General features: G+C 37.2%; 2 protein-coding genes across 3 annotated transcripts in view; one reads left to right on the top strand and one right to left on the bottom strand.

Annotated features, from left to right (window-relative positions):
• The window catches only part of LOC119839272 (mannosyl-oligosaccharide glucosidase), a 15261-nt gene extending 7329 nt beyond the window's left edge, over nt 1-7932 (bottom strand). Inside the window, exons 1-9 of the mRNA XM_038365504.1 lie at nt 7588-7932; nt 7117-7268; nt 6100-6277; nt 5508-5664; nt 4961-5109; nt 3529-3716; nt 1913-2068; nt 958-1106; nt 29-201 (exon numbers count right to left, since the gene is read on the bottom strand). Coding sequence (XP_038221432.1) covers nt 29-201; nt 958-1106; nt 1913-2068; nt 3529-3716; nt 4961-5109; nt 5508-5664; nt 6100-6277; nt 7117-7268; nt 7588-7806 — 1521 coding nt within the window. The 5' untranslated portion in view covers nt 7807-7932. The remainder of the gene's footprint in view (nt 1-28; nt 202-957; nt 1107-1912; nt 2069-3528; nt 3717-4960; nt 5110-5507; nt 5665-6099; nt 6278-7116; nt 7269-7587) is intronic.
• Nucleotides 7933-8704: 772 nt separating this feature from the next.
• LOC119839274 (LIM domain-binding protein 2) overlaps nt 8705-18113 on the top strand; it is a 53090-nt gene continuing 43681 nt past the window's right edge. Inside the window, exon 1 of one of the 2 annotated variants that reach the window (XM_038365505.1) lies at nt 8705-9051. In XM_038365505.1, coding sequence (XP_038221433.1) covers nt 9025-9051 — 27 coding nt within the window. In that variant the 5' untranslated portion in view covers nt 8705-9024. Of the gene's footprint in view, nt 9147-18113 lie in introns of both variants that reach the window. The other variant, XM_038365506.1, reaches the window with a different exon arrangement.

Raw genomic sequence — 18113 nt, forward strand, 5'->3', positions numbered from 1 at the left:
CCACCGACCAAACATTGTCCCAACCCACCTGCAGCCGCGGGAACATGCGGTCCAATATCCTCCTGTGCTTCGAGTCGTGTTGGAACAGAGTTGGCCGCAATTTGACCATGTTGGCGATCTGTATCAGCAGCATTGGCGGGTTGGCCGCCGCGTTGCTCTGCACGACGAACTCCTTCGGGACGCGGGCTAACGCCTCCGTGCCTGGAAGAATGTTCTAGATTCGATTGATTGTTAGATCTTTATGCGGAATTCGAGCACGCTTCGGCACGAATTGGGTCAGCTCGCAACGAGGATGTGCCGCACCCACACAGGAAACCGGCGTGAAATAGTGGCATGCTGCTGTGTTTCATTCGGTGTGTGGGGGAGCTGGAACTCCAACTCCTTTTCCTGACCCATACCAGTCCATTCCTTCTTTCCAATCGTCAATCTCTCTCTGCTCTGTTCACGGGCGTTGGTGATCGCTTACCATCAGGCGAACCACCAGTTCAGTTGCCCGCAATGTGATAAAAAAAGTTTAATTTTAATTTTAAATATTTAGTTACATAACAAACTTAAACATTACAATTTTTTTATTGAAATTAGCTCATTTCCAGGCAATTACTTAAAGAATCCTGAAAAGAAGAAAACTTTGCCTAAAACAGGCATAGGCATAGTTTTGCTTTTTTGTGTGTTTGTTTAGCGCACGTCGCTCGGGTAAGGATGTGTTATCTTCTGTTGTGTCGTACTGTGATCTGTCCTGACGTGACGTGTCGTGTCGTATACATTATTCCTAGCTGACCCGGCAAATGCTGTTCTGCCTTACTCTTATCATTTAGGGGTATAAAAAATAGATGTTGGCCGATTCTCATAGATACCGGATAAGCACACAAAATTGCATCGGAATCGGTCCAGCCGTTTCGGAGGAGTTCGATAACAAAAATTGTGACACGGGAATTTTATATATCAGATATTATTCACCCAAAATCTGCTCCCTGGGTATCCAGCCCTCAACGTTGATCAGGTCCAGCCAATGAGCGGCCACGTCCATCTGTATGTCTACCGACCACCTCCCGACCAGCAGGCCGTGGAAACCCTCGTCCCAGAGGAAACCTCGCGGGAAGAACGACCTGCGAGTCATAAATGAATAATCCTTAATATCTGTTATTCTTAATTAAATTTGACCTTACTAAAATTGATCCTACTAATCCTATCCTATCCTACTAATATTATACTACTTCCTACTATCCTACTAATATTATAAATGCGAAAGTTTGTAAGGATGTGTGTGTGTTTGTTGCTCTTTCACGCAAAAACTACTGAACCGATTGCTATGAAATTTGGTACGTAGACAGCTGGACAACTGGAATAACATATAGGCAACTTTTTATCCCGATATTCCTACGGGATACGGACTTACGCGGGTGAAACCGCGGGGGGCAGCTAGTAATATTATCAATGCGAAATAACTCTTAACCACCTGTCTATATATCTGTCTTGGTCACACCTAAACCACCAAACTGTTTAAGATGAAATTTTGTACAGAAGTCATTTCAGACCCTGGAATGGACATAGAGTAATGATGCTCAATTTTAAGTTCATTGAGCGAAAAAACTAAGCTCACAACGCATCGGGGCCCCGTTAAAGGTCCAGAACACAATTCGTATTTATTTATCTATTTATTTATTTAGAAAATCCAGCAGTTTTCACACTAACACAATAAAAACATATAAAACTCGCCCGGGAAGGGTGGAGAAAGGGTATCCCTTTTGTTCCTTTGTTGCCATCCTCAATCCTATCCTTATCCTCTTAAAGCGTATAACGTATTCACAGAAGCACCACCTCTGCAAATAGCCATGGGTGATCGCTTACCATCAGGCGAACCACCAGCTCAGTTGCCCGCTATGACATAAAAAAAAAATATCCTAAACCCCACCTGCTAGGTACTCCGGTATACAGAGCCGCTTTCCAATAAGGCACAGGCTCCCTGGTATACTGCGATTGCACCCGGCTCGTCCCGTAGAAGTAACCAATGCCTCCAATCATGTTCGACATGGCCGCCTTCGCTATGGCTACGTCACTCAACGGGTATCTGGAATGAGTTAAACTCAAGCTCATACTCAAACTTAAGCTACTCAAATTCATAACACAAAACTTATTAAGGAAGACTATTCTCCTTGGGAATGAGAATTGAAAATGTCTTTACGTCCTACTTCCTACTTGCTAATACTATAAATGCGAAAGTTTGTAAGGATGTATGTATGTTAGCAACTCTATTCATGCAAAAACTACTGAACCGATTGCAATGAAATTTGATACGTAGATAGCTGGACAAGTGGAATAACATATAGGCCACTTTTTATCCCGATATTCCTTCGGGATACGGACTTACGCGGGTGAAAACGCGGGGCGCAGCTGGTATAACATAAATACACCAATAACGTCCAGCAATTGTTACTGCAAAGTATGACAAAAACGTTTTATTCGCTTACTTTTATAAGCTTCGCCTGCGTTAAAACTTCAATCACTGTCACCAGATGGCGCTGCTCTCTTCTATGCGACGCTAGAGCGCGCTAGTAAAGTTCTCAAATTATTGAGAACTTATTATATATATTATATATTGATATGCATAAACTTATTACATATATTAATATGCATAAACTATTATCCAGAACATCCGGAAATTTCCAGAAAACCAACAAAATACTATTTAATCGGTTTTTGTAAAATGGAGCAGTAAAAGTATACAGTGCGTATAACAATAAAGCGTTGGAAAGTAAATAGTGTTTCGCTCAGACCCTTCCCAGTGTAATTTAACCTGTATGTTTGTAACCAACTCTTTTAGACTCGATTTTGACCCACTTTAAATGGACCAATTTAATTAAAACTATGAAAGTTATCAAGGATCGGTGACAATGCAATAATTTCATGAGTTTATCTTATTGTCCTGATAAGGAAAGTCTAATGGCCTGGTAAATGGTCTTATCAAGGATAAATATTTTATAACTACCGGTTCGCCCCGGCTTCGCCCGTGGTACATATATAGCCTTTTGAATGTGGTAGTCGAGCACGCTTCGGCACGAATTGGGCCAACTCGCACCGGGGAAGTACCACACCCCCACAGAAGACCGGCGTGAAATAGCATTTTGCTGTGTTTCGTTCGGTGAGTGGGGGAGCCGGAGGCCCATATCCTTTTCCTTCCCCATCACAGTCTTTTCCTTTATTCTTCTCGCCAATCCTTTCTAAATCCATTCCCAATTTAAAGTCAGTCCATTTGTAGATGCGTAAGGTCGATTGCAGACCTTATGCCTCTACAAATGTCCATGGGCGGTGGTAGCGCTTACCATCAGGCGTCCCATCAGCTCCATTGCCGACTGTGACGTAAAAAAAAAAAGAAAAGCCTATAGGCTTTCTCAATAAATGGGCTATCTAACACTGAAAGAATTTTTCAAATCGGACCAATCCTGAGATTAGCGCGTTCAAACAAACAAACAAACACTTCAGCTACACTTCAGCACTTATAAAATTAGTATAGATAAGAGAAAACCTCACCCTTTATCCCTCAATTTGAACTCCTCTTCGAATTTCTCGTCAAACTCCTCCCTCTTCACTTCCAGCACCTTAGTGTACTCGTCTCCCTTTAAGGGCGGGGAGGGTAGATCCTCAGTACTATACACAACATCTAAAACGAACGGGGTCTCAACTAGCATTTGCACCGGCACGAAATTCACTTGTTTGTCCTGAAATTTGTTTATTATTCTATTAATTTTTTTTTTTTTTAGGGTATACAGACAAAAGATAAAAAATATTCAAAATTAAATTGTTCAAGCTACTACTTCATTTAATCGGCTTAGACTCTTATACACTGATTGGATCTCCTGTTTATGTACAAGGTTAATTTATCTTTTTGTACATCAAATTATTTTTCATAACTTTACCTTGTATAAATACATGTATTTTCTTTCTTTCTTTCTTTCTTTCTTACTAATATTAGCCTACATGATCGAGCGGGTGATATTACACTATCCGCGGTATACTGCCCACCCAAACATATAAAAAGTGAAGTCCCGTGTCCCCTACTGGGGTATGGGGCAGATGTTATACATCTGTTTCACTGATCGATTTTCTTTATGGACAAGTAGGTGATCAGCCTTCTGTGTCCTGCCAGACCGAGACATTTTTTTTTTATAATTGTCCCCACCGGGATTCGAACCCAGGACCCTTCGGTTCTACGCTCACGCGTTTACCACTGTACCAAGGAGGCGTCCAAATATATAAACACTACACAAATTTTTGAAAACCACTTTTTCCGAATAGGTAACAACTTCATATATGGAGGTAACTGGAATGCTAAGCATACGTTATAATACTATGTTATATATCCTACTAATCCCACTATCCTACTAATATTATAAATGCGAAAGTTTGTAAGGATGTGTGTGTGTTTATTACTCTTTCACGTAAAAACTACTGAAGCGGTTGCAATGAAATTTGGTACGTAGACAGCTGGACAACTGGAATAACATATAGGCATCTTTTTATCCCGATATTCCTACGGGATACGGACTATCGCGGGTGAAACCGCGAGGCGCAGCTAGTATAGTAATACTATCATCGCCTGTCGTGTCACCCCAATAACCTTGCCCATGTAGTCGTGAACCCTTCTTGTTCGGCGAAAAGGCTTAAAAGAAGGATGTTCTAGAAGGCAGACGAGACACTGGTCTAGTCGCCTACATAATTGGAAATTCTAAACACCTCATCTGCTTATAGTCTTGCGACTGATTGTAGGCCTGGTCAAGAAAAAAAAAAATGAAATTGTTACAACTAGACCAAAAATAAATGACCTCACGGGCGACACCAGCTTTCAAATGAAAAAGAATCATCAAAATCACTTCACCCAGTCTAAATTTATGAGGTCACAAAGCCAAAAAACAACAAATAGATAATTGTCTAATTTTTTTTTTGAAGACGGTTGAAAAAATACCTTATCGTTCAATTCATCATCAGGTCCAACGACAGCCAGACGTCCAAACGCTGGATGCTTCTCGATTTTCAACAGCGAATAATATTTCTCCTTCAACAAATGCAGACCCGGTGAATGGGCATCAGCATACGAGGTGTGGAGGAGTTTACCTGAAATACATTTATTAATTCTTTATCGTACCTGCCTAAAAATACCACATACTGTTTTTTTATAGTTATGCAAAAAATTACATTCAGTCAATAAACACATTTTCACACACACACACACACACACAAACACACCGGGAACCGGAGGTCCATTTCCTTTTCCTCACCCTTCCCAGTCACTTTCTTTTTTCCGTCGTCAATCCTTTCCTAATCGTAAAAGTAGAGCAGTGCATTAGGAGAGGCACTAACTCTGTGAGTGTTCATGGGCGGTGGTCATCGCGCACCATCAGGCGCACCATCATATTAACCACCCGCACATAAAAAAAACACGCATACATCACTTTTATTTATGGTTATGGCGTTTGAATTTCGACCATAGGGCGACTACAATAGAGATTTACCTTGATGCGGAACCAAATGCACTCTAAAGTTGCCCAAAGAGGGGGTATACCCCACTATTGCGCCCCGTTCGCCCCAAATTCGTGAATGGGGACCGGAGCCCATTGATTCGTCCAGTGCACCGTACCATATTAATATAAATGGTGCATTCGATTTGTTCTGGAAAAAGAAATACAGGTAAAAATCCAGCTTGAAGGACCAAAATATCATACAAAAAATAAGATACGATTTCACAGACTTTCTGACTCGGTAATCGAATATTTGGAAGGAATGACATGATAAAAGGACATGATAAAATCCTTTTCAAATGAATATGTATAAATGGAAATTTACAATGATTATTCTTCAAATAAATCAATTTTTTTTTTGTTATTTATAAAAGGTAAAGTATCATTTTGTAGACAAATTCAAATAACACCAGATTACATACTTCAATAACTCAATATTTCAATATTGGCCAGTCAAAAATTTAAAACTCGTAACAAAACATACCTACATACCCATTTTACTTAACATAGCAACTACCAGCAAGCTTGAATCCACATAGAACTACCAAATTCTACCAATGACCAACAAAATCTACCGAATGCTTACCACAGAGGTTATATTAATTCTAGCAGTCCACTGACCCCCGTGCTCACCGCCGGCCGTTTTAATAAACGACGTCACGATATCGTGCGGCGGATCCGATATTATCTGTTCGCCGAACGTGAAACCGTCGTGTCGAATCCAACCATAGGTTGGTAAATTGTCGTTCTGTTCGCACCAGTGTCTGAAATTTGATTTGATGCGATTTGATTTGAGTCACACTGGATTACACACACTACAATATACCTAAATGTGTTGTAGTAAGAAATTTTTAGTACCTACGAAAATAAGACATTTATTACAACTCTGAACAATTCTACTAATAAACTTGAATTATTTATTTATTATCCTACTTATCCTACTATCCTTATATTATAAATGCGAAAATTTGTAAAGATGTGTGTGTGTTTGTTACTCTTTCACACAAAAACTACTGAACTGATTGAATTGTTACGTAGATAGCTGGACAACGGGAATAACATATAGACAACTTTTTATCCCGATATTCCTACAGACGGGGATACGGACTTACGCGGGTGAAACCGCTGCTTATTTAAGCATAATTATTTGTATTTTACACAAAATATATTTGATTTTCTCTTCACTGTATATTGGTTTTTGTGCCAAATAAAGGTATGCTTATGTTTTCGAGTTCCATAGGCTACAAGCTTTTGTCCAAAGCTTAATAGATGTTATTATACATATAAGCCATCCTCTTGAATCATTCTATACAGTTTTTACTAACACAGCTAAAGCCTGTGTAAGTTTCTACCAATATAATTCTATGAATTTAACAGATTTAATAAAGACTTTATTATCACTATTATCCTATTTATTAAAACAAATCTATCAAAGTCCATTGCATAATTTTAATGATTTAAGAATCGGGAAAGACAGAGCAAGCAATTTTGTTTTATACAATGTAGTGATATCACACCACGGTCAAAAACCAGGTTGGACCGCTAGTACATACACAATTTGAATACATAATCACATAAAAATATAAACAGTCATAACACCAACCTAATTCCCTTATGAGCAGATGCAGCCAGCTCATACCACATCATGCCAAACACAGGTGATCTGGGCTCCCGACTTTTTAGCCCAAAGTATACCCCGGGTCTGTATGTACCCCAGTATCTGTCTGGAACGTCTAGACCTGTGTCCTGAACAGCCTGGAAAATATTATTTTTATGGAATGATAATTTAAAAATACTATAGCATTTTCCATACAATTTCGAGTATTGGTATAATTTTAAAACATGCACTAATACTAATGAGCCATTGCATTGATAAATGAAATGGAAATATTTAATTTTTAGTTTTATAGCATTGAAATGCTTCATAAATTAGAAATTTTGAAAGAATAGAAGAAATTTGATCACGAGGCGGGATTCGAACCGCGTTTTTTGCCAAACTAGAAATGGAAATAATTGAGAAATTGAGAAAAACATTTCTATTTACGCTAAGTGTGCCGGTATTTTTATAAGTTACCTTTTCACCATCGAAGGGTGTGTTGACTCTTGTTTCAAGATACCCTAAGGTACCAATATACACAGCGACAATCAAACATATTACTCCTATCACTGTTTTCCATACAGTTTGAAACTGATAAGATCGTATGGTTGTTGAATTTTCGGAACTGCTCGACCCACTTGTTTCATTATTATTTCCATGTTTATGAGGTATATTGGACTTTCTGTGTCTTACCATGTCAAATGGATATTCAACTTAACAATTTGCAAAATAATATTGTTTGTTTTAATTTATTTTAGCGTAGTATTGACTTTTTAATCTCAATTTTATGGTTTTCTTCGCCCGACCAAATCGGACAAACGTCAATACAATATGCAGGCCGGAGCTTTCACGTAGATTGACATTAGTGTTACGTTCTGAAATTCAATAAATATATTTTATACACATTAATTTATTGTCAATCAACTAAAAAATTTTTTTTTTTTAAATATTTGGTTTTGATAAATATAAAAACACTTTAAATATTCTAATAACCAAATAATCTAACCACATAAATCTAAAAAATTGTTGTAGAGGTGGCAAATGTAACAATTAAGTTAAAATCTGAATGAATTAAACTAATATCTTGCAATTATGTTAAACTACGCAACCAAAAAGTGGTATATTAATGCGGGTATCTGGACTCAACTGTAAACCTTTAACTTGACGCGCGGAACTTGGAAAAGATGTGCAAATAATTTAAAAAATTAATCAGAGATGGCGCTGAAAGTACCAACGTAGAAAAAATAAACCATATCAAGAGATTCTCTGTAAAAGTCATAGATAGGTAAGGATAGGCATGGTAAAAATAGTACTATGAGTCGCGTAAATATTATTTGTTTAACAAAATCATTAGTGAGCGCATTATGTTCTTAACGTTTTTTTTTAAATTAAAATGTGAAAATAATTGGCGCTATTCAGAATCAGTTTTATTGATTCTTAGTTAAATAATCGATTTAAAAAAGCGATTGAAGCGCTGTAAGGGAATCTACCAATAACACGCCACCTGTCCAAAAGGTCGATAAAGTAGTTCAACCGCGTCGGTACAACAGTATACACCCCCCACGTCGCAACCCCCGCCCCGCCCCGACGCTCGAATTCAGTACGATCGAGCGCCACGAGTCGCGCGTACATACCGTGAAAAATCGCGACATGCATGACGCTACGCGACTGTCATGAAACGAACGCTGTTTTCAAAAACTTATTAGTGAAATAATGTAAAACAATTAATAAATAAACGTTGTGTAACACCGTGGCAAGGAGGACGTGTGTGTATTCGTTTTTGACCCGCCGGCCGGCTAAGCGGCACGCGACGACCAAAAAAAAAGCAACTGATGTCAGTGAGCCAGTGGATTGTTAGTAGCAGTGTTGTGTAGTTTAAAATAGTTAAATGGATACACGTCGTGCAATGTTCGTATGAGGAAGAAAGGCAACCGAAACATTGTAAGTGGTGAAACCGAGTGATTTTGATTTCAAAATGCGGGGTGTCCCACCCTCGTCGATTCTATTCGTTTGGGGTGGCTGAACGAACCACGGAGGTACGGAGGTCCATCCCTCGTACGCTTTTTTTTTCTATCCGAACAGGTCCCTAACCCCTTTTTTATGCGGCCAGTTTTTTTGGAGGGAATGTTGCTGTATCGATCTTTTTATAGGTTATAATCTGTATTTGTTTTTATTTGTATGATTTGAAAACGGAACGTTCGAATTCAGTCGTTCTTTGCAATGGATTCCATTTGATAATATTGTTTTTGAACTCACTTTAAACAATACTAAATAATTATAGGTAATATATTACAACTTACGTTTCGTATTATTTTAACAACACTATGACTTTTATATACCCTCTACAGGGTAAATTTGTGTTGTCTATTTGTAATTAATTACTTTACCAAAACCATCGACATTTCCATCCATATATACCGTAAAAATATAAATTTACGTTTATTCCTTCTTGCGTGTTCAGTTCTTTTTATTAGAGCTAAAACTCGGAAGTTTTGTAGTAGAGATATAATACGATACGATTTTGTAGGTAAACTTTATATAATTATATATCAAATAGTGTGAAATAAAAACCAGTTATCTATCAGGTAAACAATTTATATGTAATCGAACTTCGGATGTATTATGTTTTATTTATGTACGCACACGTGAGAGAAACACGGTTTTTTAATTTGTAGAAGTTTTGTATTTAGTTTAATTTTATTGAATTACACAATATATTTGTGTGTTCAAAGATGACAAACAAATGATATACTTTGTTTGTTGTAGTTTTATAAGCTAAATAGCTGCTTGCCTATATGTTATTCCAGTTGTCCAGCTGTCTACGTACCAAATTTCATTGCAATCGGTTCAGTAGTTTTTTTGTGAAAGAGTAACAAACACACACACATCCTTACAAACTTTCGCGTTTATAATATTAGTAGGATAATACTATCACTTATGTTTGACTTAAAATTGCCAGATTGACCTTATTTTTAAATAACAACTAGTATATTTGTCCATGCTTATAGCCTCTAAATAGAAAAATAATACTTAGCTGAAATATTATTTTTGCTGGAAACTGTATAGTGTAGTCCTTTCAAACCCCTCTTAGGTTGGTCCGGGGTTCGAACCCCGGTGTAGACACCTGACGATAGATTCTATTTTTGTGTGCGTGTGTGTGTATGTGACATGTGATCGTATGTGTGAATTTTCATAATTAAACATTTTCACATGAGCTCTTACATTATATATCACTTTTTTTAAGCGACACCTAATTTCTCAAAAAAAAAAACTCGTATACAGATACGATCTATCTAACGGTCAGATTTTATCGTAATTTGTAAAGCACTTGAGTAGCGAAGCCGCTGAGAGTTACGAGTTAATTTAGCACTTGTAATGTTAGTATAATGTAACCGGTTTTCGTCAAGGTGAATATGTTCTGCGATGTCGCGTTTGTGGGTAAATTTTCTTCAGAAACGGTTGAGCCGTTTTTGCGTGTAAGCGTCATTCGATGTGAGTACAAAATTTTGTGTTGATACTGTGATAGTACAGTTTGTTTGTGTGTATGGATGGGATAAGCTTTGCTAAGATTAAATCGAAAGTCAAAGTATTTATAATATAAAGTATAACGTGAAATTCTGCATTTATTATTGAAATTAATTTGATATTCGTTGAAAGCATATCAAACCTCTCTTAGCGTGGTCCGGAGTTCGATCCCTTACGCAGACACCTGACGACATTGACTACGTGAAAACATTTTTTTCTAATGCTAATTTTAAAAATTTGACTTAAATGTGATGCCGGGTGGCATGCTATCTCTGTGCGAAATTTCATCCATATGGAAACAGCCGTTTTTGCGCAAAAGTGTAACAAACGCCCATATACAAGATAGTATTAGATTCGTTTCAAAGAATTGATCCACGATCAAATATTTTCGATAAAACTTTTTAAAATTTTTCATTACAAATTACAAACAATGCTATATAAAATATAGTAGACTAGTTCTTCGTCCCGGCTTCGCCCGTAGTAAGTATAGAGCCTATGTCATTCTGTGCTTTCTTATGGTGAAAGAATTTTTGATATCGGTCCAGCAGATTTCGTGTGAAAACATTACAAGCATACGTACATTCAGATCTTTCCTCTTTATAGTATAAATGTAATTAGATAGATTATTTAATAGAAAGAAATTTAAACGGATTTCAAACGCGATTTATTCATTATATTATTAACCCGACGTTTCGAACACTTTACAGCGAGCGTGCTCACGGGGAGACACAACGGTTTAAAATCCGTTCAAAAAAGTCTTTAATTTCTAAATGATGAGATGATACTCGCGTAAAATCAACCACAAGAAAGTACTTATAAAAAGCTTTTAATATTTTTAATCTTTAGAATCTCTATAATATTATAAATGCGAAAGTAACTGTCTGTCTGTCTGTCTTTTTCTCGCCTAAACCACTGAATAGATTTCTATGAAATTTGCTAGCGAAAGGAAATACGAGATTTTCTATTCCATAAATCCCACGAGTTGAAATACATTACCACAAGGTGAAATACTCAGAAACTAAACCGTCCCCACCAAATTTTCAGATCAAATATGTGGGGAGCTATACCAAATGTATATGGTACCATATTGCGAGGCACCAGATATCAAATAAAAAAAAAAATTACAAAATCGTTTCAAGCAGTAAGAAGTTCCTAACAAACACAAACAAAAATTCAGTCGAATCGAGAACCTCCCCTCCCCTTCCCCTTTTTCGGTTAACAAACCACACCCACTCTAAGGTCATGTCTTCTATCACATGGGATTTTTACGTACCCCATTCGTACCCTCAATTACATATATATTGGTACGTGGCCCATGACTAATTACTGTTAATTATTATTAAATCTATCTAATGCAGTGGGGGCTCAGTGGTGAGAACATCGAACTTAAAAATCGATGAGTCTTAATTAGAAGAAATTAATTGATTTTTCAATTTATCTGCACATGTGTAACATCACCACTGCTTAAAACATTGAAGAAAAACATCGTGAGGAAACCTGCGTGTCCGAGAATCAAAAGTTCGACGACATGTGACATCTGCCAACCCGCACTTGGCCAGCGTGGTGGATTATGGCCTAAACCCTCATAGGAGGCCTGTGTCCCAGCAGTGGGAACATATATGGGCAGATGATGAATATTAAATCTATAGAATTGTAGTGTCTCTAATATTAAAATAAGGGCTTATAACTAAATACATGTGGAAATGTAAACACTCGTCCCGGCGCCGCCCGAATATCAAGATACCTGTTTTATCCTTAGGGAGTATTTAATCGGGATAAAAAGTATCCTATTATCCAAGTCAGCTCATATATAGCCCTGTCTGTATAGCAAATTTCATCAAAATCCGGTCAGTAGTTTCAGCGTGATTGACGGACCAACATCCAAACGAACAAACTGTCACATTTAGAATATTAGTCTACATACTATACATACTAAGAATAACTAAGGACATGTATGAAAAAACCTTTTTTGACTATGTAAAGACTAATATGTTACATAAATTATTGAGATTTTGTTACTTCCATATTCTTTATATTTTATTAGCTGTTGCACCTTGCGGTTTCACCCGCGTAAGTCTGTATCCTGTAGGAATATCGGGATAAAAAGTTGCCTATACGTCATTCCAGTTGTCCAGCTATCTACGTACCAAATTTCATTGCAATCGGTTCAGTAATTTTTGCCTGAAAGAGCAACAAACACACACACATCCTTACAAACTTTCGCATTTATGGTATTAGTAGGAAGGATATAAGTGAAGCAACCGTCAAATGCATACAAATTAGTTAGTTTCTTTATTAGATTCTAAAGTTCTATCCTAATCCATATGACAACAATTCTCTATCGAACACATAAGAACCCCGAAATGATTGAGAACCCGCGGGAGCAATTGAGAACCTTGTATTTTTGATGTCGATTAAATTTTATTTACATCAAACAAAATCAATGTGAATCGGGCAGCACGCGGCGTTCCCGAAACCCGTAAGCCGCGCCGTGACGTCACATTTCTTATCAACGTGACATGGAATTGATGACGTCATAGCGTGACTAGCTGCTCTTATATATTATTAGATATTTATATACTAGGAGACCCGGCAAACGCTGTTCTGCCTTACTCTTATCATTTAAATAATATTAGGGATTTTATAAAATTTCCATAAAATTTCATAAGAATGAGTCCAGTCGTTTCGGAGGAGTATCGTAACGAATATTTGTGACACGAGATATTTTATATTAGATACTAGCTTTAATTTTTAGTTATATAGCATTGAAATCCTACTAATCCTACTTCCTACTATCCTACTAGTCCTACTATCCCACTTCCCACTAATATTATAAATGGGAAAGTTTGTAAGAATGTTTGTGTTTATTGCTCATTCACGCAAATATTACAGAACCGATTGCAATGAAATTTGGTACATAGACAGCTGGACAACTGGAATAACATATAGACAACTTTTTATCCCAATATTCCTACGGGATACGGACTTACGCGGGTAAAACCGCGGGGCGCAGCTAGTGCTTTATAAATGAGATATTTTGAATGAATAGAAAAAATAGAAATAAATTTGATCACGAGGCGGGATAGATAGCTATTCGCCCCAGCTTCGCCCGTGGTACATATATAGCCTATTACGCTCAGTGAAGTGCAGGATTTGATTGGTGAAAGAATTTTTGAAATCGGTCCAGTGGTATTTGCATAAGAACGTTACAAACATACAAAGATACAAGTTTCGACTTTGTACTATTATATATATACTAGCTGCACCCGGCAAACGCTGTTCTGCCTTACTCTTATCATTTAGGGGTATGAAAAATAGATGTTGGCCGATTCTCATAGATACCGGATAAGCACAAAAAATTTCATCAAAATCGGTCAAGCCGTTTCGGAGGAGTATGGCAACGAAAACTGTGACACGAGAATTTTATATATTAGATGACCAGCTGCTCGCCCCGGCATCGCCCGTCGAATACAAGCTGAAATATTTTTCCGGGTTAAAAAATATCCTATTGCACAGAAGTATCCTATAGCACTCGTGAATAATGTAACTTTCTTGTGGTAAAAGAAATTTTAAACCGAACCAGTAGTTTCGGAACCTTTACAAAACAACCAAAAAAATTTTCCTCTTTATTTTATTAAGATAGTATATTTAATCATAATTACATTTATAAGTTTTTTTTTTTTTTATAAAAGGCGGTTTTTTTTAATATTTGTAAAAATACGACGTAAATAGAATACCCTACCTCCTGCTTTTTACTATTTCTATACACAGTGGGTTGCCTGGAAGAGATCACTCTTTAGTGATAAGGTCGCCTTGTGTGCTGGTCTAGTTTTAAGTTTTTATATTTAAGGTTTATTTGTATACCAGTATAATAAAGTGTTAAATAAATAAATAAATAAATGAATAGAATCAAGTAGTTGAACCCGCGCCAAGCGAAGCCGGGGTAATGGCTAGTCATAAATGACTCGGTAGCAAAACAAAAAAATAACATAGATCTGACAGTAGTTGGGCCAGAAACTAGTTATCATTCGACTGTGATTGTTTTGTATTGTTCAGGTCTCGAGACGACATATTAACGGGTTTAAAAGCGGTTTAATTTTTTTGTGAATGTTTTTTCAACCGACTTGAAAAAAAGGGAGGGGCGGTTGTCAATACGAGTGTTAGTATTTTCTTGTGTTTGATTTTGCGCGAGTTTTATACATTAAGAAATTAAAGATTTTTAAACAGATTTTAAACGCGATTTATTCATTATGTTATTAACCCGGTCACGGGGAGAGGTCAGTCTCGCTCGCTGTAAAGTGTTCGAAACGTCGGGTTAATAATATAATGAATAAATCGCGTTTAAAATCCGTTTAAAAGTCTTTTATTTCCATATATCTATTTATCCCAACTCCCGGCATGGGTAGAGACTATAATAAAGAACCTGGACTGTAATTAATGAAACTATCGATTTAACCATTTGGCTGTGACTTCATAGACTAGCGACCTACCCCAGCTTCGCGCGGGTGTAATAATACATGATATACGTATAAACCTTTCTCTTGAACCACTCTTCGTCAAAACTATTGTTATAACCTTCCACGTTAAATAAAACAAAATCTGTTGAGTAATATTAAAGATACAGACACACAGACGGTGTACGAGATAGCGAATTTGATTTATACTATACTAGCTGCGCCCCGCGGTTTCACCCGCGTAAGTCCGTATCCCGTAGGAATATCGGGATAAAAAGCTAGCTTTGCTTATTTGTTATTCCAGTTGTCCAGCTATCTACGTACCAAATTTCATTGCAATCGGTTCAGCAGTTTTTGCGTGAAAGAGCAACAAACACACACACATCCTTACAAACTTTCGCATTTATAATATTAGTAGGAAGGATTAGTAGGATAGTAGTTATGGAATAAACTAATTTTACAATCCGCACTTGCATTCCGAATGTCCTCGGAGTGACGTCACCGGAGGGTCAAGGCAAAAAACGGTCTTCTTTTTACCTGAGCGATTAAATGGACCTTTACAATAGCCCATGTGGACGGTGCAACCTGTTTCGGGCGACTGACGATTTTTTGACCGACTCCAAAATTGATGTTATGTTTGTTCAAGTTTATAGTTTATTAAAATTATGAAGAAAAAACAACAATTGGAAATCTTTACTAATATTATAAATCCGAAGAGTTTGTCTGTTTGATTGTTTGAACATACTAATCTCAGGAACTACTGGCCAGATTTGAAAAATTATTTCAGTGTTAGATAGCCCATTTATTGTGGAAGGCTATATATGTACCACGTACGAGGCCTAGGCGGAACGCTTGTATTTTATATTTTATTACGTGAAAATGACTTAAAACAAAACGAGATTGATTTATCAACGCACACCACAAACTGCTCGAGCGATCGTGATAAAATTTGGTTAGCAGATAGCCACTGTGACGTAGGCATCCGCTAAGAAAAGATTGATAAATTCTACACCCCATGCGATAAAACAGGGGATGAAAGTTTGTCCCAAGTAAATTTCTTTAGACAACGCGAGCGAAGCCGCGTGCAATAGCTATATATTAATTGAAATAACGTTAATTACGTTACAGAATTAATTTTCGTATTTTATGCAATTGTATATAATTAATATTACATGTTCTGCTAAAGTTTTATAAGGATGTTACTCAATCATGAATAAAATTGCTGAACCGCTGTTTAACGAATCATGTAGAAAGTCGAATGAGCGTATGTAAATAATTATAGCCAACTAGCTGACACCCGCTGCGTCACTCGCTACCGCTAACCGGGTAAAACACTGTGCAATATATGGAAGTCGCTCGTCCCGGCTCTGCCCGGATATCATGATTCCTGTTTTATTCCGAGGGAGCATTTTTTATTTAGGTATAAAAACGTATCCTATCACCCAAGTCAGCTCATACCCTGTCCGTTTGCCAAATTTCATCAAAATCCGTTCAGTAGTTGCAGCGTGATGGACGGACAAACATCCAAACAAACAAACTTTCATATTTGTAATAGTGTGAAATGTAATGTATTATAAATGTGTGTAAAAAATCCCTTGGGATAAAACGGAAACCCTGAATATCCAGGCGGAGCCGGGAAGAGCGTCTAGTTTATAATATGCTTGCTGCGCCCCGCGGTTTCACCCGCGTAAGTCCGTATCCCGTAGGAATATCGGGATAAAAAGTAGCCTATTTGTTATTCCAGTTGTCCAGCTATCGACGTACCAAATTTCATTGCAATCGGTTCAATAGTTTTTGCGTGAAAGAGTAACTAACATATATACACATACATCCATCCTCACAAACTTTCGCCTTTATAATATTAGAAGGTTGCAATAAAACAATTGGATGTGTGTTTGTGTGTTGATCGTGTATTCATTATTAGCTTTTTTTATCTACACTAATATTATAAAGAGGAAAACTTTGTTTGTTTGGTTGTAATGAATAGGCTCAAAAACTACTGGACCGATTTTAAAAAATCTTTCACCATTCGAAAGCTACATTATCCACGAGTAACATAGACTATATATGTACCACGGGCGAAGCCGGGGCGAACAGCTAGTCAAGAATAAAGTACCGTGTCCCCTAGTGGGGTATGGGGTAGATGATATACATCTGTTTCACTGATCGATTTTCTTTGCGGAGAAGTAGTTGGTCGGCCTTCTGTGTCCTGCCAGACCGAGACATTTTTTCAATGTGCGTTCCTTCCGGGATTCGAATCCAGGACCTCTCGGTTCTACGCAAGCTTTAACCACGGTACCGAGCAGGCAGTGAAAACCTAAACCAAAACCTAAAACCTAAAATGCCATTAAATTGTCAGAGCTAGATCATGGACGGGAGGCACCAGTCCCCGAAGAAGAAAAGAATAGTCGATATTGGTTGATGTCGTCGAAAAGTTTTGAAGTTGATTGATAAATCAACTCTCTAGCCAGTTATTTTTAACCTTTAAGTTAGTTAGTATATGGCAACCTCTTAATTATGACCTTTATTGTAACGTAATTTATCCTACTAATCCTACTTTCCCACTAATATCCTATATCCTACTAATATTATAAATGCGAAAGTTTGTAAGGATGTGTGCGTGTTTGTTGCTCTTTCACGCAAAAACTACTGAACCGATCGCAATGAAATTTAGTACGTAGATAGCTGGACAAGTGGAATAACATATAGGCAACTTTTTATCCCGTTATTCCTACGGGATACAGACTTAAGCGGGTGTAACCGCGGGGCACAGCTAGTGTTCCATACAATAAACTTAATATAAATAGTTTTAAAGTGATGTCTACATAATAAGAGAATATTGTATGTTAGAGCTTTATGTTCTTTATTGACCTAGGATCGATGTAGCGACATTCCTTAATTGTTATATAAATATCCACAAAATTATTAATTATGAAGTCATATATTAATATACTAGCAGTGCCGTATATATAGAAGGAATATAATATACACTATATTTCTATCACAATTACATATAACGTATAT

This window comes from Zerene cesonia, unplaced genomic scaffold, assembly GCF_012273895.1.
Source record: "Zerene cesonia ecotype Mississippi unplaced genomic scaffold, Zerene_cesonia_1.1 Zces_u011, whole genome shotgun sequence".
Taxonomy (NCBI): domain Eukaryota; kingdom Metazoa; phylum Arthropoda; class Insecta; order Lepidoptera; family Pieridae; genus Zerene; species Zerene cesonia.